Source organism: Strigops habroptila, chromosome Z (assembly GCF_004027225.2).
Source record: "Strigops habroptila isolate Jane chromosome Z, bStrHab1.2.pri, whole genome shotgun sequence".
NCBI classification, from domain to species: domain Eukaryota; kingdom Metazoa; phylum Chordata; class Aves; order Psittaciformes; family Psittacidae; genus Strigops; species Strigops habroptila.
In genome coordinates, this window is record NC_044302.2 from 20,919,266 (window position 1) to 20,945,353 (window position 26,088).

At 48.6% G+C, this 26,088-nt stretch overlaps 1 protein-coding gene across 4 annotated transcripts in view; it reads right to left on the reverse strand.

Annotated features, from left to right (window-relative positions):
• The window catches only part of HYDIN (HYDIN axonemal central pair apparatus protein), a 115,007-nt gene that overhangs the window by 29,319 nt on the left and 59,600 nt on the right, over positions 1 to 26,088 (reverse strand). For 3 of the 4 annotated variants that reach the window (XM_030512556.1, XM_030512558.1, XM_030512557.1), the window contains 9 exons: positions 21,002 to 21,101; positions 19,768 to 19,886; positions 18,249 to 18,472; positions 14,488 to 14,555; positions 12,848 to 13,083; positions 12,165 to 12,265; positions 10,740 to 10,875; positions 10,111 to 10,275; positions 886 to 1,038 (listed from right to left, as the gene is read on the reverse strand). In XM_030512556.1, coding sequence (XP_030368416.1) covers positions 886 to 1,038; positions 10,111 to 10,275; positions 10,740 to 10,875; positions 12,165 to 12,265; positions 12,848 to 13,083; positions 14,488 to 14,555; positions 18,249 to 18,472; positions 19,768 to 19,886; positions 21,002 to 21,101 — 1,302 coding nt within the window. Of the gene's footprint in view, positions 1 to 885; positions 1,039 to 10,110; positions 10,276 to 10,739; positions 10,876 to 12,164; positions 12,266 to 12,847; positions 13,084 to 14,487; positions 14,556 to 18,248; positions 18,473 to 19,767; positions 19,887 to 21,001; positions 21,102 to 26,088 lie in introns of those variants that run through there. The other variant, XM_030512559.1, reaches the window with a different exon arrangement.

The following is a 26,088-nucleotide window of genomic DNA, read 5'->3' on the forward strand; positions in this document are numbered from 1 at the left end:
GCTTGTTCTCTGTGGAGATGGAAAACAGATTTTAATGGTGGAGACAAAGAAACCTGCCCTGGAAATCCCCCAATTTGAGGTTCCATTTAACCCCCAAACAGCTGGAAAAGCAGCAGGAGGAAAATTCAGCCCCCTCCTCCCTGCCCAGGAGGCTGAGCCTGTGCTCTCACACACTGCCAGATGCTCCATGCGCAAACAAAACCAAGTCCCCCCTGCCAGGTCTGGGTGAAGCAGCTCCAGAACTTCAACCCACCCAGCCTGGAGAAGAACAAATCTCCTCTGAAGCTCCTCACAGATCCCCCCCTCCAATGGGAAGCACCCCCCAGCCCCAGCACATGAGCCCTTCCTGGCTGCATCAGCCCGTGCCAGAGGAGCACACAGCCTCCTTCTGCTCCGCGGCCTGTCCCACCATGGGGCCTCCAGGAATTAAACAGCCTCTTTCTGCAACCACACGCTTTACAATGCTACGGAGCCCACAGGCTCTGTAGGTACACAACCCTTACAAGTCTACTTCTGGGCATCAACCCAGCTGGTTTGACCCCCAGGAGGTGTGAAACCCACTGTACCGTAAGCAGCTTGAGGACAGACCTCTCAGTTCCAAAAAAATGACTCTCACAGCTAAATGCCTTCCACAAAATAAAGGGAGAACTTGCAGAAACGATCCAGTCTCCTTTCTGCTCAAACATCTCTGCAAACTCTGTTTCACTGAGGGTGCCCCAGCTACAACTGCCCCCAGAGCCAGCCTCCTCTTGCTGCACTGGGATGGAGCATCGTGCTTTCTCTCTCAGATAGTGATGTGGAAATGTTGCGTATAAATAAATAATCCAGTCACAGGCTGCTACGGACCAGTCATTTTCACTGGAAAACAGCTCCAGCAACACCTACCATCTTTGCCGAGAAGGATGCAGGGATGACAGACTGATTGGAGAGGTGCAGGGTTTGGGAAGCATCTTGTAGAACTCGGATGCTGCCAAAATTTATCTCACTTGGGTGCACATGCACAACTGGTCCTTCTCCAGTGCTCAACAAATGGATTTTCTGCTCCAGAAGGCAGGCAGGAAAGAATAAAAAAAACAACAGGGAAAGTTTAGAAAGACTGGACAGCTCTAAGGGTATTTGTAGGCTAGGGGAATTCTGGCTGTTTGAAGCTGTCAGTGTTGTGAGGCTCAAACAGGAGGCCTGGAGCAAGGGTGGGATCGGGAGTGGTCCCATCTGAAAGCCACAAGATCCCATTATGAGGGGATACAGAACCCCCATCTCCCATGCATGCTTTTCACACCTCCCCCACGCTGTCAGCTCTCCTTCCTCTACACTGTGCCGGCGCCTGCTCTTTGCATTGCTCCATCACGCCCTAAACCACCCTCCCTGACTGCTGCTGCTGCACAGCCACACTGCGCAGGAACTTCTTCAACCTTCTCAAAGCTTCTCCTGTGAAAACCAGCACAGGTCGGAAGCAAAGCTCTTAGAGTAGAGACCAAAGAAGTTAGGTGCATCTCATTTGTGCTCATGTGCATTCCTGGTATTGTTAGAAATCATAACGTTTGATTAACAGAAGTTTAATCAAGTTTTAATCAATACATACATATATAGCAGCCAGCCTTACTGATTTGGTTGATTTGTGTTTTAGGTCAGGGAGACCTAGTACCTAGGATATGGACATAGATTTATGAGACTATTCAAGCGATATCCCTATAAGGTAGTGGTTTGGAAGGAACAGTACTTTAAAGATTATTCAAGTAGAACTTTTGATTGTGTTAAGAAACAGAGTTGTATACTAAGAACCAGTCAAGGAGAGAGAGAAGAATACTGGCGCAAACACAATCGTTGGGATTTATCCAGGACCCTAAAAGGTAAAAAAGACATAGCGAGGAAGACGTCTTACTTCATCTGAGGAAGACTACTTACTTCATCCTGAGACCCCTGCCCACGACCACCAGGAGGCACTACGCAAGCGCAGAACATATGGAAATGATTTTTATACTCATTATAATACGAAGCAGGGATGAGTCATGAATATGTATCAGCATGTTGGGAGAGGCGATGCATATGTAATACTTTACAGGATAAATTGCGGGCGAGTTGTGATGGTCTTTGGAACCAGATTTGGGTGTGTACCCCTGGTTCCCGGGGCCTCGAAATAAAGCACCACATATAACCTCCTTAGAGTGGTTATGTGTTCATTCTCTCCGCTAACAGTTTTGGCGACCCAGGTGGGACCTCGCGGGCATTGCTGAGGCGGCTCGCGTATCGATTCAGCTCCAGCCGGCACCGAGTGATTCTCGGGGAGCCATCGACCGCGACCGACCTCCGGTGCTCTCGACGGACCAACGGTATTGGTAAGAGACGGTGCTTTATTATTTGGTATTGGTACCATTTTCTGGTCTGGTAAGAGCCTGCCTGTTAGACACGGCGAAAGCTGTGCATGGTTGGGCTACGGAGCTCCAGGGGGAAGCCTAGGCGCCGTCCGTCAGACAGTGGCGAAAGCCCTGCAGGTTCGGCAACAGTGGTCTGGTCTGGTAAATTATTTGGTATAAAGCCTGCAGGTTCAGGCAAACAGTGGTCTGGTAAAGTATTTGGTATACTTTTATATTTTGAAATTGAATTTGTCTGTATTAGCCTGTATTGAAATAAGCCTGGAATGTCATCAATACCAAAGTCGTCGCCGTTAGGGTGTATTTTGACTCACTGGAAGGAGGGACGGTTTGGACAAGAGATGCAAAAAGGGAAATTGATTGATTACTGTAATGTGTGGTGGACACAATATGCATTAGAGGATCTAGTCCGTTGGCCAGAGAATGGAACTTTAGATTATGATACGATTATGCAATTAATGTTATTTTGCAGACGAGAAGGGAAGTGGGACGAGATCCCATATGTGGAATTGTTCTTTACGTTAAGAAACAATGATGAATGGAAAAAGGCGTGTGGAATAATGGTTGTTAGTGCAAAATCGAGTGAACAATGTAAAGGCTGTGTGGGTGAGAAGAAATGTCTGGGATGCATGGCTGCGAATAATGTTTTGCAACATCAAAAAGATGATGATGATTCTGATTTGTTGATAGCCCCACCAACTCCGTCAATCCCACCTGCCTTAAGAAGCAGGAAAGTAAGGGATGACAGTGATGACGAGAGTCTAGAAGTAGATAAAAGATGTGAATGTAGAAAAGAACGGGAATGTCCCTTCACCCCGGTTTCACATCGGACGCGACAGCGAGATATGCAGGGTAAAGAGGCAAGGATTCAAACGTCCAGTGTATTATTGGCGCCGCTCCATCAGGGAGTAGGTACAGAGGGACCTGTGTATGTTAAAGTTCCTTTTTCTCCGGGAGATTTGGTGCTTTGGAAACAATCCACTGGGGCTTATGCCAAGAACAATAAATTGGTCAAAGTTATATAATGTCAGACAGGAAAGGACAGAACCTCCGTCCGTGTTTTTGGGGCAACTTAAAGAAGTGGCCAGGAAATATACGGATCTGGATGTAGAAACGGAACAGGCTAAGGCTCAGCTGGCTCTAATTTTCTTAGGGCAATCTCAGGATGATATCAGGAAGAAATAGCAGAAATTAGAGGGTGCTGAGTTACGTGATTTAGCTAAGCTGCTGGAAACAGCTTGGAAAGTGTATAATAACCGAGAAAAAGACGGTGCTCAGAGGCAGCAGCGAAATTTATTGACTATAATACAAGGCAGAGGACAAGGTGCCCCAGGTAATAGGGGAAGAGGTAGAGGAATAATGCGTGGGCGAGGAAGGGGATTTGGAACATTTAATAGTCCAGGATCAGGTAGATTAGGCATTAATCAATGTGCCAATTGTAAACAGGAGGGGCATTGGAAAAATGAATGTCCTCTGAGACTGAGACAGAACCCGCAACCTGGATACTCCTTCGGGGAATCCGAGGTAGCAAAAGCCATGGTTCTGGGGGAATACAGGAGTCAGAGCTGACTAGAATCGGAAAAGGGTGAACCACTAGTGAAAATAAGGCTGGGGGAAGAGGAGGTACAATTTTTAATCGATACTGGTGCAACTTATTCTGTGTTAAATGACCTGTATGGGAAAATAGGGGATAAGACTACCACCGTAATAGGGGCCACAGGGAGAGAGGAGGTGCGGCCATTCATGCGACCCCTGGAATTACGGTTTGGGGGAAAGGAGTTGATACATGAGTTTCTATACATGCCGGACTGTCCTGTTTCCCTGTTGGGACGAGATTTGTTATCAAAATTGAATGCCAAAATTATTTTTGAAAATGGAGAATTGATTATGCAGGTACCGGAATCACAGTCCGGACAGATACTAGTGTTAAAAGACAGTCCAAAGGCCCAAATACCTAGAGAAGTAGAGGAAGCAGTGATTCCCACAGTTTGGGAAACAGAAATTCCGGGAAAATCAAAGATAGATCAGCCAGTAGTAGTGGAATTGAAAGAAGGGGCAAGACAGGTACGGATAAAACAATATCCCATAAAATTGGAGGCACGATATGGGATAGTGAAAACGATCGAGAAATTTTTAAAATTTGGAATTTTAGAAGAATGTGAATCAGAATATAATACACCAATTTTTCCAGTAAAGAAACCGAATGGTGAATACACGTTAGTACAGGACTTAAGGGCAATAAATGAAATAACAAAGGATATCTATCCGGTAGTGGCTAATCCATATACATTGTTGACATCTGTAAAGGAGAAATATAAATGGTTTACAGTAATTGATTTAAAAGATGCTTTCTTCTGCATTCCCCTTGACAAAAGTAGTAGGAAACTCTTTGCCTTTGAATGGGAAAACCCGCACAATGGACGTAAGACTCAGTTAACCTGGACGAGACTTCCACAAGGATTCATGAATAGCCCGACGCTTTTTGGAAATCAGCTGGCGAAAGAATTGGAACTCTGGGTAACTCAAGGGAAAATTCAAGTACCAAGAACACAATATCTCTTATTGCAATATGTAGATGATATATTCATTGCAACTGAACAAGAATCACTGTGTGTACGAGTAACAATAGAGATCCTGAATCAATTGGGACTAAATGGGTATAAGGTTTCGAGGGAGAAAGCCCAGATTGCCTGCACTACTGTAATGTATTTGGGCTGTGAAATCTCCCAGGGACAACGGAGGTTGGGAATTGATCGTATAAAGGCAATTTGTGCTATTCCAGAGCCTCGGAATTTATATGAACTGAGAACATTCCTTGGAATGGCGGGTTGGTGCAGGTTATGGATATCGGACTATGGACTGATAGCTAAACCTTTATATGAGGCACAGAAATCTCAGACCTTCGTTTGGGAAGGGTCCCAAAAGAAAGCTTTTAAGGAGCTAAAAGAAGCGTTAATAAAAGCACCCACCCTGGGATCACCGGATTTAACCAAGGACTTCCAGCTGTTTGTGCACGAGAGACAAAGATTGGCATTGGGAGTCCTGACGCAGAGACTGGGAAGCTGGAAGTGACCAGTGGGATACTTCTCCAAACAGCTGGATCCGGTAAGTGCTGGATGGCCATCGTGCCTACGAGCAGTAGCAGCAACAGTGACTTTAATACAAGAAGCAAGGAAATTGACCTTAGGAAAACATATTGATGTATATGTGCCTCACATGGTAATGACTGTTTTAGAACAAAAAGGGGGGTACTGGCTATCCCCGGGTCGGATGATGAAATACCAGGCGGTATCAACTGAACAAGATGATGTGACTCTAAAGACAACTAACTTGTTGAACCCAGCAGCTTTTCTAGGTACAAATACAGAGGACGGCATATTAGAACACGATTATGTGGAGACGATTGAATATACACATGCAACGAGGGCCGATTTGAAGGATGCCTCACTTGAGCAACCTGACCAGGAACTTTTTACTGATGGAAGCAGTTTTGTGGAAAGTGGAGTCCGTTATGCCGGATATGCAGTAACCACACAAAACGCCCTAATAGAAGCAAAAGCTCTGCCCCCAGGGACTTCAGCACAACGGGCAGAGATAATAGCTCTCACCAGAGCTTTAGAACTGAGCAAAGGAAAGCGGGTAAATATATGGACAGATTCAAAATATACATTCGGTGTGGTCCATATACATGGAGCTCTATGGAAGGAACGAGGGCTCCTGTCCTCACAAGGGACAAATAAAATACCAAGAGGAAATTCTGAATTTGATAACTGCTGTGCAATTACCAAGACAGGTGGCTATCATGCACTGTAAAGCACATCAAGGAGGAAGTTCTAAGATAGCCGAAGGAAATACATTTGCGGATCGGATGGCTAGACGAATTGCACGACAGGTACAGACTGTTATGGCTCTGGTACCAACGAAGGTAAGCCCATTACAGAATTATATGAACCAAAAACCAAGATATTCAGAAGAAGATGTTAAATTGGCTGAATTAGTAAAGGCCCGATTGAACTCGAAAGGATGGTACGTAACCACTACTGGACAAGTGGTGGTACCACCTGCCATCATGCGAACGATTCTACAAATCGAACATCAAAAATGTCATGGGGGGGCAGAGGCATTGGTAACATATTTAAAACGAGGAATAATCTCTACACAGATGTTAACAATGGCAAAATCCATAGGATCTAAATGCGAAATTTGTTTGAAAAACAATCCAGTAGTCAAAAGGAATGTAGAAATGGGACATATCAGAATAGGTATAGAACCGGGTGACTATTGGCAAATTGATTATGTGGAATTACCCAAGATACAGAGATATCGATACTTGTTAGTAGGGGTTGACACTTTTTCTGGATGGCCAGAAGCCTCTCCCTGTCTCATCAATCAGGCTAAAGAAACAGTGAAATGGTTGTTGAAGGAACATGGTGTTTGTGGATATCTCAAAGATAGAGTTGATCACTGCTGTGTACATATACCAAACGTAACTGCAGATATAGAATATGACATTACTCAGTTGGGAAAAATTGAAAAGGAAGCCGAAAAGGAAAAAGAAGAAATAAGTCAAAATTGGGTAGGAGCATTATCTGATGGATTGGGAATCCACCTTACTGGATAGATTCATTCCCTCATAGAGACAGTGTTTACTCTATTACTTGTGTTCCTTGTAATCTATTTGGTATATTTTTGTATTTGAAAAGAGATAACCCGGAATACCAATTGGACACATAAAATCATTGGAGCAGTGACTCGACAATATCCACGACACCCAACACCTCCACCTTCCACTTATCAGGAAACAACTACATGAGTGAAAATACTTGCAGAAAATGAAGTATTTTCAAAGGGGGGAAATGTTAGAAATCATAACGTTTGATTAACAGAAGTTTAATCAAGTTTTAATTAATACATACATATATAGCAGCCAGCCTTACTGATTTGGTTGATTTGTGTTTTAGGTCAGGGAGACCTAGTACCTAGGATATGGACATAGATTTATGAGACTATTCAAGCGATATCCCTATAAGGTAGTGGTTTGGAAGGAACAGTACTTTAAAGATTATTCAAGTAGAACTTTTGATTGTGTTAAGAAACAGAGTTGTATACTAAGAACCAGTCAGGGAGAGAGAGAAGAATACTGGCGCAAACACAATCGTTGGGATTTATCCAGGACCCTAAAAGGTAAAAAGGACATAGCGAGGAAGACGTCTTACTTCATCTGAGGAAGACTACTTACTTCATCCTGAGACCCCTGCCCACGACCACCAGGAGGCACTACGCAAGCGCAGAACATATGGAAATGATTTTTATACTCATTATAATACGAAGCAGGGATGAGTCATGAATATGTATCAGCATGTTGGGAGAGGCGATGCATATGTAATACTTTACAGGATAAATTGCGGGCGAGTTGTGACGGTCTTTGGAACCAGATTTGGGTGGGTACCCCTGGTTCCCGGGGCCTCGAAATAAAGCACCACATATAACCTCCTTAGAGTGGTTATGTGTTCATTCTCTCTACTAACAGTATTATTTATTGCATTGAGACATTAATTATTAATTGCATCATTCAAGCAGTATTTTTTTCAGTTGGCGGCCTGAGACCCAAAAGTTTGTTCCTGCAGAACTGGCACAGACTAGTGGAGGAGGAATGTGGATCCTTTTGCTAAACCCCCTTCTCACATCCCTAAAACCAACGAGAATTTATCCAGTCTGGCTGGATTTCTCCAGTTTCAAACACCCCAAATCTTAGCCAGGCTTGTACAGCCTGGAGAAGAGAAGGCTCTGGGGAGACCTTAAAGCAGCTTCTAGTGCCTAAAGGGGCCAACAAGAAACCTGGAGAGGGGCTTTGGACAAGAGCCTGTAGGGACGGGACAAGGAGGAATGGCTCTAAACTGACAGAGGGGAGATTGAGATGAGATCCTGGGAAGAAGTTTTTCCCTGTGAGGGGTGGTGATGCCCTGGCACAAGTTGCCCGGAGGAGCTGTGGCTGCCCCATCCCTGGCAGTGTTCAAGGCCGGCTTGGATAGGGCTTGGAGCAACCTGGTCTACTGGGAGGTGTCCCTGCCCATGGCAGGGGGTTGGAACTGGATGAGCTTTGAGGTCCCTTCCAACCCAAACCAGTCTGCGATTCTGTAATATTTTGGTTTCTGGAATATATGGCAGCCATTCCCCTGAGCTCAGGTTTGCATCAGATGATCCATACACTAGGATTTGCCACCAGCACAGGATGTATAACAGGACAGTGGCTTTCTGCTGGCCCAGAAAGCTCCTAAGGAGTCAGCTACCAGGGAACTCCTGGAGCTGCACTCAAGCCATAAGGCAGACCTAGAGCAACAGACATCCAGAAACTCCCACCTGTGCAGGCAACACCCAGCCAGATTTTGACCAGTATTCGCTGGCTGCGAGCAGCAGCCGAGCACAAGTGCAGTGCCCTCAAGACAGACTGACCGGGCACAGGGTCACTCAGTCCCACGTGTTGTGTCTTTAGGGACAGCCACAATCCTCCAGCTGAAATGCTCACCCCTTGGGCAAAAGATTGACATGTTTACCTCCACACCAAAAAGATTAAGGTAAGGTGAACTTTGAAACTACAAAATGTTAGCCCAAGGGTAACAGCTGTGCAAGAAACCAGTAGTTAAAGAGCAGCTCACGGTTAAACAACTGGTTATTCTAGTGGGGAGAAACTTTCGTCTTCAAGGGAAATATTCCTCCTATTGATGAGCAACTGCGGCCAAACTTCAGACCTGCCAGCACTGCCTGGCCTTCCTGTTGAGTGGTTTACGTGCACATCCACAACAGGGTGGAGATATTCTGTGGCATCCAGGGGATTTAGCAGCAGCATTTCCACTCACTTTAAGAAAAGTTTAAATCCCTGCAAGTACTTTCAAAACGTCAGCCTTATTTTCTGTTTCAGAAAGCTTCAGGTCCCCAGCAACCCTCTGACATCCTCTTTCATGCTCCAAGACTTGACAAGACATTTTAAAACAGCTGCTTCAAAAGTTAGTATCATTTTAAATTAAAGTTTCATTAACTAGATTTGTTCTCAGTTTCAGCCAGATGAAGCCAGGACACTACAGACACCATCCTCTTGTCTACATTTTGTTGTCATTGCTGTTGTTGCAAACAACATCTTTTAGGAGGCTTCAGCCCAGGAAGGTTTTGCCACATCCCCTTCCAAGCTTGGTGGACAAACAAAGTCTCTGTGCTCCAGATGCAAGCAGTGTGGAGACTCTGGTGTCTTTGGTGGGGCTTTTGGCAAGGAGATTTGATGGATGGATGTTGCTCACACATGATGGACCTGACTTTCCGCAAAGCTGGAATCTACCTCTGGACAGAACATCCCTTCAGCACCATTTCCAGCACAGCGCTCGCTGTAGCAGGATTCAGGGTGTCCCTGACCGCTCCTCAGCACAAGTTCTAATGAAGCAGCAGTTGCTGTTCAGCTGTAACAAACACAGCAGAGTACAAGAGCCAGGGACTGCTCTGGGTTTCAGATTACGCTTGTTATCCTGTTTCACACACCCATAATTAAACGTTGTGCCAGACACTTCCATAACCACCTTAGGGGATACCAAGCCTTCCTTTTATCCAGGCATTAGTGTTGCTTATGCCGTGAATCCCTTCTTCCCTTGGCCACAACAGCCACAGACCGTTTTCGCTGGGAGAATCCCTGTACGCTTTACATCCCACCAAGATGAGAGGCACAAAGGCACATGTCTGCCCCAGCACTTACCAGTGGGGATCTTTTACTCCCAAACACTGCAACGTGAGCAACAGTGTCCTGCTTTCCCGTCACCTGGACTTCCAGTGTGAACGGGATCTCCACCGAGCTGTGAGGCTGGATAATCCCACGTGGCTCAGGGCTGGAGTACCACACGGCAGCAGCATCCTTGTTCTCCTGTAAGGGACGGAATCAAACACAACTTCAGAGTGACCTTTGAGGAAACTTTCAACTCTTTAACATCTACCACAATGGCAGCTCACACACATGCCTAAAAATCCCTAGGAAAAAGCAGAAAGGCACAACCCAAGATGCAAGACTTGTTTTCAAGCGGGTTCGGCATCCTGAGGGGCTCCAAAAGCTGCTGCATCCACAACCCCCCATCCCGTGCTGGCAGCGTCCTTGCAGCAGCTTTTCACAACCCTACAAGTTCTCCTGCATTGAAAGCATCGTGAAGACTAGAACACAATCTGCTTCCTCGAAACCTTAAGCTGCTTCCTAAAGTTGATATTCAGGTAGGTTCCTGTTCTCAGCAAACCTTTAGGGTTGAATACAATCCAGCAACATCTTAACCAAACCCGTTTTTTCCCTAACAAACCCCTAGATGACATTGGAGTCGGGAGGCAGATGCGATGCCAAACCTGAGGAAGAGCCGAGTAGCAGCCTGGAAGGTCGCTGTCGTTCACAAGGGTCACCACCTGCTGGTAAGGGACTTTGAGAGAGCATCGTCCAAACGTCCCAGCGGGGTCGAGCACTCGCAGTGGAGGAGTTACACATCTAGGCAGAGAGATGAGCAAAAGGGAATTAGATTCTGAGACAGTGTTGCTTATTCCTTTACTTCTCAATGAGCACCAAACGGAGCATGACACATTTGTCACTGTCAAATAGACATTTAATACCCCTACAGTGATAAATAGCCTTTAATTTCTTCTTACCCAACAACCTCTTGCAAAGGAGGGGCAGACCCTGGGACTCAGCATCACAAAAGCTGCCCAGTGCCCAGGCAGAGCACAAAAGAGGTGCCCTGTCCCAGGTTAAGCTTTGCCCCTCCTTTGCCCCAGGAGGCTTGCAAGGACCCTCCCAATGGTCCCAGCAAGGCATGAGCTCTGGGGGAGCTTTCCCATCGAGGAGCAGTGCTCACCAAGGCTCCAGGAACACCAGACTCCAGTGTCTGAGCAAAAACACTGCTGTATCCCTGCCTGAAATCCAGCCCTTTACCCCAGCGATGGAGGGCACAGGCCACCACATGCCCTGTGCCATGAGTGATCACCCTCTCCTAGGCCCTGCGGCTGCCTTGGTCCTTCTCCCCACGGGTCCATGCACCAGCTGCTCCTGTTTGCACTTGTTCTACACAACTGCAGCTCAAGCACTGACTGCACGACTCTGCCTGGGAGAGGGAACAGCACCAGTGAACTGCATCCCTCTTGTCATTGAACTGACACCCGCCACAGCACAACAGGCCTGAATCTGGCTGCAGCAAGAACAACTTTTAGCTTCAGTCTGAGAACATCAATGCTCAACAGAACCAGAGGGAAGCAGAGAAACCTGAGCCAACCTTCCACACCAAGGACTACTTTGTCCTTCGTAAGATCTCGCCTTTTCTTTCTTTACTTTTTCCTCACCAGTCCTGCCCTAAGCTCCTTTCCCATCTGCACACCTCTTCCTTAACTGAGCCAGACACCAGCTTGCAGCAGCTGCTCGCTGTGGCCCAAACCAGTGTTGGATTCTGGCCACAACCCAGCACAAGTCCACCACTTGCAGGAAGGAGGAGAGGCAGCCCTTTGGAAACGTTACACCTCCAGCCCCCAGAGCAGGCCAATAAGGAATATAATCACTATTCCCTGCAGGAAAAGGCTGCAGGCCGTGCCTGTGGCTGAGCACAAGTGCTGCTTACCATGGGCTGCTTTCCATGCACTGCTGTTCCTCTGTCTAGCCGGGCAGAACCAGCTCATTGAGCAATGCTCCTCGTTTGGAGCTGGAGCCAGCCAGCCCTGTGCAAGGCAGCACCACGTGCTGGTGGCAGATGCGTAAGGAAAGATGATGGGCTGCAAGGGAAGCGCTGGTACCTGGCTCTGACGGGCAGTGATAACAGCTCTTTGCCAACACCATCCACATCTACTACCAGGGCCAGCTTGTATCTCTTCACGGTGTTGGAGCACAGGGTGACCTGGAAGACAAGAGCATCAAAGACTTCATCACTCCCAAAAGCCATGGTCCACATGTGGTGCCCTCCAGATCTTGTTCCACAGCAAGGAAAGGGAGGATTTAGTAGATATGAGGAAGATGAGCTATCAGGAAGAAGTTCTTCCCTGTGAGGGTGGTGAGGCCCCGGCGTAGGTTGTCCAGAGAAGTTGTGGCTGCCCCATCCCTGGCAATGTTCAGGGTCAGCTTGGACAGGGCTTGGAGCAACCTGCTCTAGTGGAAGGTGCCCCTGCCCGTGGCAGGGGGTCGGAACTGGATGAGCTTTAAGGTCCCCTCCAGCCCAAATCAGGCTAGGATTCTACGATGCTTGCCTTAACTCTTCTGCTGGTTCACGTGTAGAGCACAGTCTCTGGGAGTAACAGAAATCTTTGGACAATATCTGAATTATTGAATACACCTTGCAGTTGCCAGGGCAGGTGCAGGGCCCAACACTAGTGCAGATCTCTTACTCGCATGATGCTCAGAGCCAGCAGTGCTAAAGCCCCCTCGACATCAGTGAAGCTCCAGCTCCACCTCTGAAGCACGCAGGGCTGGACTCTTCCCATACCTGGATATCCAAGTGTCCCTGGGAGCAGATGGTCCCTTTGAAGGGCCTGATGGTGAATTCGGTGGGCTTGTCGGCACCTCGGGCTCGCTTTCTCCAGGATGGACCAGTGCTGCCTGACACCTGAGCAAAACTGGTCACGCTGGGCGCTCCCGAGCCATCCCCAGGAATGCGAAGGTTGAAGTTCAAGGGCAGCAAAGAGGTGTTAGTGAGGCGGCAGCACAGGGTGCAAGGAAAGCCTGGGAAAAGGACACCAATAGGAGCTTGTTATCCCGTGATTCCTGGCGTGAACATCCTGTTGTGATAAAAGCGTGCTTGGAGTTTGCCTCCTTTCAACGGCAATTACAGCTGATTGAGAAGCTCTGTGGGGAAGTCGTCATCAATTAAGTTCCCTTTTACGCTGCTCACACAGAAGTGCCCACTCTGTGCGATGCTGAACACCAGAAGTGTCTCTCTCTAACTGTGAGGAGCTCTCACCTCCCCCAAACCAGCACCAATTCCTTCTCACTGATGAGCATGCATCCTGACAGAGCATTTACTCTGAAAAGTCAATCCAGAAAATTCCCTGTGAACTCCACAAACACTCCCACAGTTTTCAATAGAAAAAAGCAATATGTTGTCATCAAAGAGATAATACAGGAAAAGAAAGGAAGGATGAAATTGGGAACCACAGCACGATGCAGAGCACTCTAAAGCAGTTTCTCCAGACAGGAACCTTGATGCATCTCCTGGTTTGGGGCAACTGAGACAGCCTGTCACAACTCACAGCCCACTTCACTGGAGGCAAACCGGATGCTCGCTCAAGAACAAGCAGGACCCGTGTCACATCCTTCCGAAGGAGCGGGGACATCACAGCCATGCTGCACACTGGCTTTAATTACCCCCACAAAGGTTGGCATCACTTCAGCTTTGGTACTTACTTTCCATAATGGAAGCCAGTGATACAACCACACCTGATCTGGGGGGGTTGAGTTCACATTTAAACTTTAGACCATCTCAGTGAGAAGCCCTTTGTGAGACTGAGATGGAGAACCAGAATCTGCGTCTCAGTGGAGATGCTCTGGGTGCTCAGCCATGGGCTCTCTCAGCAGAGCTGGGCTTTTGGTGGGGAAGGAGAAGGAGCCCGTGTCTGAAGACATGGGTGCCCAATGCAGAGCTGCTGCTTGGGCATGTTACCTGGGAGCTGACAATGAGGTGGCCTCACAGCACTGATTAACTTCTCACGCTAATGGTCAGGTGGGTAAATCATGCCCTTGCCTCACAACAGCAACATTCACCCAGGGCAGCTACAGGCTAGTACGTGCCTTCAACTCCCTTCTCCTCTTGTCCTGGGACAAGAAGGACTTTCACAGTCATTCTGTTGCCAAGGACTGGGAGGTTGGGGCTGAACTGACTGTGAGGAGAACACTGACTTTCTATTCCTTTGGTTCTATTTGAACCGTTCAATTGGTTCTAGTCCATTCTATCTGGTTCTGTTTGATCTCATGATGGCAAAATACTGCCTGAGCAGCTGGCAGTCCTGGTTTCAACACGCTGAAGGTGGCTATGGAGGAACACAAGCGATGATGCTCTTCTGGCCAAGCGCTCCATTTGGGTAAGGCTCAGACTTCTCACCCTGCAGCCCAAGCCCAAGGCACACTCACCAAAGGAGACTTCACCGAAGCGGAGGGACGATACATTGAAATGAAACGCCGGTCCAATGACACAGCCGCTGTGAGGACAAAGGCAGAGGAGATATTGCCTTGGTTAAAGAGAACTGCAAAGCCTTCAGCCTTCCTTACCACTCCGGTGGCTAAAAGCTGGTCTCAGAACCTCAGGGGGGTTCAAATCAACCCCTCACCCTCGTGCTCAGCACAGCATCCAGGTGGACAAGAGGAAGCCAAAGCAAAGCGGTCAGCAGCCCATAGCTGCTGGTGGGGCTTGGGGCACCGTGTCTTGCAGGGTATGCCCCCAAGTTGCTGATGGCCTGATGAAGGACCCCAAACAAGTGATGCCTCCGTGCCTCAGTTTCCCCGTCTGTAATGTGATGGACACAGGGGACTCCACAGTAAGGCGGACTCCATGTAACTACCCTTCCCAGCCACAGGTTTCCTGCTTTGGCATTTCTCAGCTGGAACTGCTCTTCCCGTGGAGTACAGGAACATCTTTCTCGGAAGATCGTGATCCACACGATCATTATGTGGGCAGGATTTTGAGGCATGAAGCCAGGGGAGCCCCAAACATCCCTTGACAACAGCAGCAACAATTTGACACAGTGGACAGTTGAATCTTGGAGGAAAGTATCAGCTTGTCACCAGGGCACCAGCTGACACATCCAAGAGCATCATCTTAAACCACCTAACATAAAATCATAAAATCATCTACGTTGGAAAAGACCTTTAAGATCATCAAGTCCAACCGTTCCCCAGCATTGCCAAGGCCACCACTAAACCATGTCACTAGGGGCCTCACCTACATGGCTTGGGATCACTTCCAGGGACAGTGACTCCACCACTGCCCTGGGCAGCCTGTTCCAATGCCTGAACACCCTTTCGGGGAGAAATTGTTCCTAACACCCAGTCTAAAACTCCCCTGCGCAGACTGAGGCTGTTTCCTCTTGTCCTTTGCCTTGTTACTTGGCAGAAGAGACCAGCCACCTCCTGGCTCCATCCTCCTTTCAGGTAGTTGTAGGGATAATGGAACCTGAACCCACCACATCACCTCACCTGCCCTTAAATTCAGCAGAATTTAAGGCTCAAGGAATACAGTGAACGGTGCCTTCAGGTTTTCCACATGACTGTCAGTGGGTCCATTCTACATGTCAACAGACCCAGCAGGTCCACCATAGGAGGGACCTGCATTCATCCGTGGTGTCCCATTCCCAGCATCCCTTCCTACATATAAAAAACCCCAAGCATTTAGGACAACCTCGAAAGGTCAGTTTCCAAGTAAAGAATAATCTCCTGATTATTCTTATATGACTGTGCAATCAGAAGCTGCCCAAAAACACTCAGGGGTTTCAATCCAATGCTGAGTCTCGATTCTTGTAGCTGAATCAGTTCCTGGAGACAAGTCAGGTTGCAAATCCCTGCTGATAATGAAGCTCCCCACTCCAAGGACCTCACATAATCAGCCTTAACTTCCCAAGCCCCAGCAGCTTACTCTGGATGGAGCAAAGGGAGCAGAAGTGCTTTCCATCACAGCACTTGCCAGGAGACAATGGAAAACTACCTCCAAACCAACTACGACCAGGGATCACACTGGGAAACTGCCAAGGACGAGCCTTGCCAGGCAAGTGCGGAGATGACGCCATTTCTTCTGAGTGCAGTATGCCCATGCTCAAGAAGTCAAACCTGAATGACTGCTCAGAAGGTGTCAGGCAAGGAGCCAGCCCAGAGCTCTGTGCACTGCAGCTGATAAGATACAGCTTGCAAGGAAATAGGGGCAAAGGCAGTGGGTTTGGCAACAACCATATTTTACAGAAGCAGTAAAGATTGCACTTGTGAAGGGAGAGCAGGGTCCTTGCAGAGCAGGAAGGATAACACAAGGTGGGAGAGGAACCACTTGAACTTCCATTCTTGTTCCTTCCTTCGCAGCCCAGTGTCCCACCAGCCAGCTCACCTCCATTCAAAAGAACTGGGAGTTTTTCTCCATGGAAGACTAAATCCAGCGCACAAAACCTCCCAAAGAGGAAGGCTCAGCTTGACCTGGTAGGTGGATATCCCAAAGGCATTAGAAATCAGACAGCTTGAGCTGTGGTGCTGGAGAATGAGATAAGGGCTGCACAGGGATCCCTGGAAGTAAGGCAAGACTGAAAGCAGGGAAACAAATGACATCTTAGAGACCAGTGGGCTGCAATGGGAATTACTGACGAGGGACAGCAGAAGGGAGCAGATGGAGCAGCTGAGGTACCAGCACACGGGATGCACAGGAACCACCACTCAGGAAGGCAGTGAAGGATGAGGAAGAAAGAGCACTGGGCACTACCCAAGAAAATCTATTCCACCTGTGTAAGTGCATCTTTCCTAGAGAAACCTGCCCTTGCTCAAGGAGAAAGCTGCTTATGCAATAACATCCCACGACCAATCTGCGGGATGGACAAAAGAGAATAAATTATTTGATTGTGAAATGTTCCCTATTGATTTCCAAAAACAGCAGCACTTTCCCTCCAAACACAAAGCCAACATCACTGTTTCTCTACTGAGGTCAACAGACTTACTCACCACCCTTCCCTTGCCAAGTAATAACCTTCTTGTTCTATTTTAGCCATTTCCCTTACCTAAGTGGTAAAATTCACTGCAGATACCTTTCATTTGTTTACTGCCTTGATCTCAGGCCTCCCAACAGCAGCAGGCCAGGAGGCACAGCCAGCCCCAAAGCTCCCCAGCACCCAGCATCAGCTTTTCTGTCCACACCAGGTTATTCCACCAGCCCACGGTTATGACTAGCTGGGACAAGTTTGCATACTGCTGTGTTCCTGAGAAATGAGCTTTGATTCTCCCATTATCAGCTCTTTCTTCTTTCCCTTCTCCCCTTTGCTCAGTGAGGATTATCTTCTGCAGTGGCACCAGGCCACGGGATAATGCCCAAATTCTTGTGAGAGACCTTGCTGCAGAGCTCCCCATCTCCTGTATCAGCACTTTGCTGGCTGCAGAAAAGAGGTACTGCAGCACTTGCTGCACACAAGCCCCAAGGACAGCTTGTCCCAACACATGACCATGAGAGATGATGTTGAGGTGGCTACTCCCCATTTTGTATGGATTATTAACAGAGGGTTTGAAATCCACTGCTTCTGGCTGCAGAACCACCCAGACCGGCCCATCTCCAAAGGCTTGCTGTGCGTTCAGGTGGGACATCCCAGACCATCTACTGCCCAAAGCTGATACTATTACAAGAAATCTTTTTTTTAGGGGACAGACTTTTTAGTAGGACCTGGTTATAAACTAAACAGAGGTCAGATTCAGAATAGACAGAAGGAAGAAATTAGAAATGTTTTACAATGAGGGTGGCAAGACACTGGCCCAGGTTGCCCAGAGAGGTCGTGGATGTGCCATTGCAGGAGACCTTCAAGGCCAGGCTAGATGTGGTTCTGAGCAACCTGATCTAGTTGAAGATATCCCTAATCCCAGCAGGGGGTTAGACTAGATGAGCTTTGAAGATCCTTTCCAACCCAAACTATTGTATGACTCCTTCTTGCTGACAATTACACTTCATTTGCTGCTGCAGCTGCAAGGAGGCAGGGTCAAACTGGAGTCAAAGTTAAAACTACCCTGCCTCTTAGCATGGGGATGCCAGGATCAGAGCCAGGACTAAGACCTCGACAAGTCTTTTCTTTCTCTGCTCCATCAGCAAATGAGGTAGGTGGGAGATGATTATCCAGAGAGAGCTACAAATGTGACCGCCAAGCTCTTAGAACCCTCCTCACCTCACAGTCAGCGTCAGAGGCTCAGGGGCTCCCTTCACACTGAACCGGAATTGTTCTGTGAACTGCCCCAGGACGGTAGCATGGACGGAGATCCAGATGACCTGATGCTCAAAAGGCAAAAGGATGCCCTCCCGCGGGGTAAAGGTGAAGCAGGAGCCCAGAGTGCTCTCTGGATAGACCACACTGAAGGGAGTCTCAATAACTCCTCTGTTGAGCAGGAGCACCTGCAGCAGCAGCAAGAAAGCAACATGGAAATACATGAGGAACCCTCCTTGCTTACAGAAGGCTCATTTCTTTCTAATTTAGCAATTCACGTCCGTAAAAGGCAGAAGATGCTGAGTGCTGCTGCCAAATACAACAGGACAAGTTCTGCCTTGGGGTTTTTTCATGCAAAGCAGTGACAACTTCACACAGAGTCACTCTGGGTTTATTCCCCTGACACAGAGCAGCCCACTTGACCTGCAGTGCCAAGGACCAGCTCAGCACCACCAAGTTGATTCAGATCCATCCCTCAGAGCCGCAAAGGGCGGTTGCAGCACTATTGGAGACCATCACAGAACTGCTCCTGCTCCAGAGGAGTTCAGGGATCCTTCGCTGAGCTGAGGTTTACCTCCAGTCTCACTGCTTACTACAGCACTAACAGTATCATCTCCTTACTCACCTTCTGTCAAGTAATGAAAATAAACTGATCCAGAGAGAATCAATAAAGTATCAGCATTAGAAGTGCACAGAGAGCACAGTATTTTGGTAAGAAAACACCTCCATGTGTCCTTCCCTGCCACAGCCAAGCTTTTGAAAGTGTCTGGCATGACATATTGCCTCATTTTCTATCTCTTTCGGTTGCTCTAGCTTATGTTTTTTGCAGAAGACTTGACAGTGTTGGGGGGGAGGAGGCAAACATGTAGGAAGTTCCTCTGCTTCATTCCCGGAAATGCTTTGCTCTGTATAGAGCCAGCAATGCACCAAGTCTGAAGTGTGGAAGGAGGCTGCTCAGCAAGGGAAAGCTCTCCCAGTTTCTTCACCAGGGGCATCTCTGAGCCAGGAGCTGCACAGCTTTTGCTCCCGCTCCCAGGAATCGGTAGGATGCACTTAACTGTGAACCGTTTGCAATGAACTCGAGTTCAAACACAGTAAATTTGTTCCAGCTGCTTTTGAGCAGCTGGAGCACAAAGGTGCATTGCAGCAAGGCTCAAGCAAAAGCCTCTAAACCCGGATCTTTCTGACCAGTGCTGCTTTCACATGTGAGGGTTGTTAAGGGTTTTTTGCATGAAGCCTCCCAGCTGATCTCAAAGAGAGGTTGCCAAAAAGCAGGGATTAGGGCTTCATGAACCACACGTGCACCTTTGAGACCCCATCAAAAGTACCCAGATTCGGTGAAACCCCCCAGATTTGACTATGAGGTCAAATATTCCCTGCTCCCAATTGCCAGAGCTGCCACAAACCCCACAGCTCCACGAGGCTCACTGCTGCCCAGGAGCCATTCGGATGCACCCCATCCCCTGCGACCCATCCTGCTCACCCCATAGCTGTGGGTTGATCCAACAAACACCTTCCCGATGCTCAGCTGGTCACAGCTGAGTTCGACCTGAGGCCCGACGCCTTCCCCGCTGATGCACAGGGGCAGCCTGGTCTCACAGCCTGCGGAGAGAAATCCCTGTCAGTGCAATTCCCTCTGCTACCTGGGAGTTTCCAGGTTGTCTCAGTGCTGCTGCCTGTCTCTGGGCTGGATGGGACCAGCTCTAGATGCTCCAGGAGAAGATATGGGACCCTTCTCGTTCCTCAGGAGATATGCCTCGGGGCTGGTTTCTCATTTCTAACCAACCCCCTGGGCTGGTGTCTCATAGAATCACAGAATGGTTTGGGTTGGAAAGGACCTTAAAGCTCATCCAGTTCCAACCCCCTGCCACGGGCTGGGGCACCTTCCACTAGACCAGATTGCTCCAAGCCCCGTCCAATCTGAACTTCAACACTGCCAGGGATGGAGCAACTTCCTTGGGCAGCCTGTTCCAGTGCCTTACCACTCTCACAGGAAAGAATTTCTTCTGTATATCTAACCTAAATCTCCCCTGTTTAAGGTTGAACCCATCACCCCTTGTCTTACCACTCCAGTCCCCGATGAAGAGTCCCTCTCCAGTTATGGAAAACCAGCCTCCTCACTGCTCAGATCACATAAGCTATGAATGTACTGTTACTGTGCACATCCCTTGGTGCAAAGGCAACCGAGACCTCAAGGCTTATAGCTAAAGTCCAAGATGGGTTTTTTCCTCTAAGTCTGCTAGAGACGACAGAGCACAGGATCTTCAGTCTGAAGGCTGCTCTCAACCACTGGAGCAGCCTAATGTGCCTGAATCCTGGCTCAGATTTTGGCTGGGGTCTCCCTGCCATCCCATTCTACTCTGTGCACAAAGCAAGCAGCACAAGTTGGAGAAGAGAGCCACGCAACAAAGACTCATCTTGGAGGTAAATGGTCTGTGGGGGCCTGGTGCTCCTTCACTAAAGCTGTGGAGCAAATGCTGGCAGACCCATGGCAGGAAAGCTTATCCCTTCACTGCTTTGTCTGTTCTGGGATCACGAATCCGGAGCCAGGCATCCCGAGCCCTGGCCGCGCACAGGAGACCACCGGGAACTGCAGGGACAGGGGCATGTGCCAGCACTGCCCTGTTGAGCTCTCCAGAACTACACAAGATCCGAGTGGGCTGGCAGAGTGTTTGTGTCTCCTCTGTGGGAACAGGAGCAGGAGGAAGGAGCTGTACCTGAGATGTCCCAGTAGATTGTCTCTTGGTAGACTCTGGCTTCTTTGGGCTTAAAGATCACATTGATTTCAAGTGAAGAATTTGGCGAGATATCTCCCTCCTGAAACAGCAGGAGACAGCAAACCATTTATCTTCAAACATCACATTCTTGTTTCCACCACAGCCCTGTAAGCCTTTACTTAGAGCATCAGCAAAGAGCAAGGAGCAAGCAACACTTATGAACAAAATTTATAGGAGAGCTTGGAAGCAGCTGCAGAAACACCTTCCATAGCCCCTTACCTTTACTGGCACCTGGTAGGGGCATTTTGTTACTATCAGAAGAGATAGAGCTCTTGTTCAGGGATTTAAGTTTGGGCCATGCTACCAGTGTCTGCAACTGTCTGCTGCTTCCTCAGGGTCTTCTCTCTCTGCTGCTCTCCCAGAGGATCCCGGCACTGGTGCTCACTCCCAGGAAGCCCTGTCACACATTTCAGGAGACATCCCTGCCTTCTAAAGGCTCTCACTTCCTGCAACTGGTTTAAACAAAGGCACCACTCACAGCCCTTCAGCCCTTAGATTACAAATACAGTTGACATAAATATCTACACCTCTGGCAACTGTAATAATGCTTTACAGGAATGAAATATTTAGTTTCTGGAAGCAGAGAAAAAGAACAGAGTTATTTTTCTATCAGCACAGCCAGGCTTTGATTCTGTTCTGCTGTTGGGTATTCTCAGGTCTTTGTCCAGAAGAGTCTTGAACTGACTGGAGCCTCCAGCACTCCTGAAACGTAAATATTCACTAACTATAGTACTTCCCACTGACTTAGCACTTACAGCTCAGGGGACAGCCCCCACAAATATTAAAGAGCTAGAACATAGGGAGTTATTGGGCTGCAGCTGCAAGTAATTCCCTAATGCACAACCTGCTCACAGTCAGGAGAACACAGGGAAGACCAGGTAGAGAAGAACCCTTTCAAACACCAATCAGCCAATAATCGGAAAAGTCTGAAAGAATAAACTCACTTGGATTCTTCTCAGGATCCTAGAGAAAGCCTCCATGTGGGACAGAAGACACTGCCCATGACACAAAGCCCTTGCTGTCCCGGCCTCCTCCCATTCCTGTATCCCCCTTCCTCTTGGCAGGGGAACTGGAGCTGGCTCAGTGCCTCAAGGCATCTGTCTGACTCTGCATTTGATCCTGGCCCCAGATAACGCAAACTCAACATCACAATGGTGAGCTGCCACTGCACCAAAAAGTACAGCTTAAGCAAGAACCTGGAGAACACTGTAAGGGTGTATCTCAAACAGCAAGGAGTGGAAAGGAGTCCCTGCAGGGTTAGTCAGGGTGGCCGAGTCCCTGGGGGGATGATTTGCTGCATATCGAGACCACATTGATGGCTGGGATCTCTCTGTACACTCTTTAACGGGTACAGGAGGGAGCTTAGAGCTTTGGGCATGAGCCATTTCTTCCTTCACAAGCTAATCACATGAGGGTGCAGCACACAAACCCCCTTGCCAGGGATGATGTTTTGCTATCCAGGAAGCACCAGGAAGCCATCCAGTGATGCACCAGGATCCTCATGAGGGATACATCTCCATACCTCCAAGGCGCTGCTGGGTCCCACGGCACAGCCAGATGAGACTCCCCCTAAGGCACCTGATAAACAAGCCTATGGACTAGCACTAAACCCTCTCCTTTTCCAGGGATCAGCACAGCTCCCGGGAACCATCCTAATACAGCATCACTACTACAGCCTTGCACTCATATCCTCGCTCCCAAGAAAACCTACCCAGCAGTTAACAGACTCAAGTCTCTTGAGCTCCTGATAGGAAATCCCCATCCTGCGGGATTCAATGTATTGGCGTGGAAACTTTTGGCAGTACATCCACAGAGAGCTTTCCTGGATTGGCAATGAAGTCATAAGCCAGAGTGATTGACTCCGATGATGGAAGGCCAGAAGAAATCACCCGTTACGCTTTATCTTACTATTCCATGGCTAAAACACATTCTTTAAAGACAGAACTATTCTGGGAAACCTTCATCACTTCTCCCTTCATTACTGCTCGATGTCAGACTATAAAAGCAGAAAGTTATTTCTCTTGGGAAATTAAAATAGGCTGTTGAAGAGGTTCCTCACATGCCTGCTACTCCCCAGGGAAAAGAGCTGCTGGATAAAAGGATGTGCTTCATCACCCACCCTTGCAGGCTGCTGCTACAGGCAGGTGAGACTCGGGACACCTCAGGAGCCAGCGCTCTGCCCGGGGGAGCATGTTCTCTATAGGATGGCAGCTGAGTCAGAGCATGGAAAAGTACCATGGATGCTACCCAGGACAGCAATAAAGCTCGGCAGTGCTCTCAGCATGACACCGCAACACTCCTGGCTTCATGTCAAGCTCAGGCTGCAATGGCAGGTGGCCTAAAACACAGACGGTGGCTGCACAAAGATGCAGCACAAAATCCTCAGCTGTTGTACCCTGGCTTTGCTGCAGCATAAAGCAACGTGACACACAAGGGGATGGCACACCACGACTCACAGCTACAGAAGTGATCTCTGTGCAAGAGCCAATGCTAAGTACACGCAGATGCAATTGCTCCTTCCTCAGCCCCTAAATGATGCGAATCTGTGAGACCTCTGCCAGGCTGGGTAAGAAGAAGCTGGTCTTGAGAAGCTGCCCACCACCAACTGGGGCTGGCCAAGTCACTTACTTTGCTTTGCAGAGCTGGAAGGTGAGCCACGGGAACCAAACCACTGCTCACAGCAGACGAAAACAAAGACAGAGCTGGCAAGAGCTGGTCCGGAACAGGACCGAAATGACATCCAGAGTGCATCCTGTTAGTTCAGGGCACTCAGGAGAAAGGCAGTGCCAAAGCCAACATCTGCCTCTTTCCATAAATGACTGAGCCCTCAGCCCCCACTGGAGGTGGGGCCAAAACCTGAAGGGCTCTGCAGGAACCTCTCATTTGGATGGGGACCAGCTTGGCTCCCAGCTGAGGTGGAGATTTGCAGGAACAAACAACGCCGCTACTTCCTGGCCCAGCCTCTGGATCAACAACAGCAGGAGTTTCAGAACCTGGATGTCTTGAAGACCACCTCTACCAGCTCAAAGTTAGCACACGGCACTGAGGAGTCACTGCCAGGCAACGACAGGGCATGGTGGCTTGTCAAGGTCAGTGCCATGGTAACAAATCCTTGTCCTCTCTTTCCTCTGGTTTCCATTTCCAAGGAGTCAGCTCCCACGTGCCGCAATGTGACTTACAGCTAAGCTGTGATGGCGAGGATGCAGCACAAAGCAAGGACTTTGTCCTGTGGTAGCCACCTGAGCTTCCGTCACAGCTGCTTCTGCTGACATCTCGTGGGTATTTCCAGAAAGAAATTAAATACAATGTGAGATGTGCTCGGAAAGTCAGAGCTGCACAACAGCTCCTTCCCCACGGGCTTGGAGGCCGCTCCAAAGGTTCCCGGCCACATGGCAATTCCCAAAGCATTGCCTCCTCTGTCCTGTTCTGATTTGCAGCTGGGACTTAACCCCACACACACTGAAGTGACCTGCTGCAGCTTCTGCAGACAGCAACACCTGAAATACAGGCAGCTGATGCTCCACTTAGCAAAGCTTCTGCACAAGCCCTGCAAAGCCACCCTGCCCAGAAAGCACTTCCAAGACCACTATCCCTCCACCAGCTTCCGAACCTCTGGAAGCAATTACTTCCTCCAGTCACTTGTTACCAGGGTTTGATGATGTCTAGAGCGTGCTCCCAGAAACCACGGGCAATAGATGCCAAGAAGAGAGCAGCCACTTCTGGCCACAAGGTCCGAGGCAGCAGGGTCCCAGCTCTGGGGAGGGCCTCCCCAGCAGATTTACATGGCAGTGCAAGAAGGGTGTTGGTCCAAGCTCAAAGTTACAGGGCCATCAACAGAGAACACGTTGTGGAAGTCAGTGGCAGGGGATTTTCAGGTTCTATGTGTGTAAAAGAGGACAAAATACTGTCATTTGGAGTAAAGACACCCACATGCCAGGGGGAAGGCAGACACGAGCAAGGCTCTCAATGGGAAAAGGATTGTTCCGTAAATAATGGAATTCATGGAAACCAAAAGACTGATAATGCTGCACAAGACAGCAGGGGAGAGACTCGTGGAGGAGCCCACTTCGATTCGGCCCTAGAGCGAACTGTGTAACAGGAACAGGGCCATTTAGGAAAGGTTTCCACTCACGGCTTGGGGCCAAGCTACACTTCATGTCTGTACATCATCCCATGGAGGACAGGACTCGGCCAGACTTCTGCACCTCCCCTCCATGCACCTCAGGAGCTCAAGAGCAGGTTAAGCTCATTGTGGAGACACAGTGACTGTAATGAAGCAGGAGCCTTGGGGCACACTTCAGAACCAGCTCTGACACATCACAGGATGCCCTGAATGCTCAACTGAGCAGCTCCCACTCTCCACGATATTCCTTCTGCTCTGACACAGTCTCTTGGTCACATTGTGCTGATGTCAGCTACAGTGGTGTGAAACCGCACTTGTGCTGGCACTGGTGGCTCTCAGCCTTACATGGGCTGTAGGAGCAACCAAGAAGAGAACAGGAGCCCCCTCCTTGGAAAAAAAAAAAAAAAACCAAAACCCAAACTAGTTTCACCTATTATAAAAGAAAGAAGAGGTTGGGATTATTCCAGGGTTTACTCCAAGATGAGAAGGGATGTTGCACTGCTCAGGCAGCAGGCACTCTTCATCTCAGACCATGCAAATACTCAGAATGGGGGCTCTGGCTGATTGAAGGACATGGGGGTTTTGCTTGCATCACCGGGAAAGTGAGCAGTTTTCTGTACCTATCTGCAGTAGAACTCAAAAAGCCTGTTTAAACCTGCCAGCCTCGCGTCCAGGCTCACAGATGACACTGGAAGGGAGGCTCGGATGTGGTATAAATCCAGGTTTTAGGAAGGGATTGCTGTTCCCATGATTAAACTTGGCCTGAGTTGGGCCTCCTTTCCACAGGGGACCATTTTATTCTGCAGGTCGTATGTGAACTGCCAGTGCACCAATGCCCTTTCTTCACCCCCATGCGCTACATGGAAGTGTGTCCTTACAGAAAATAACTGATACCTCTGAACAC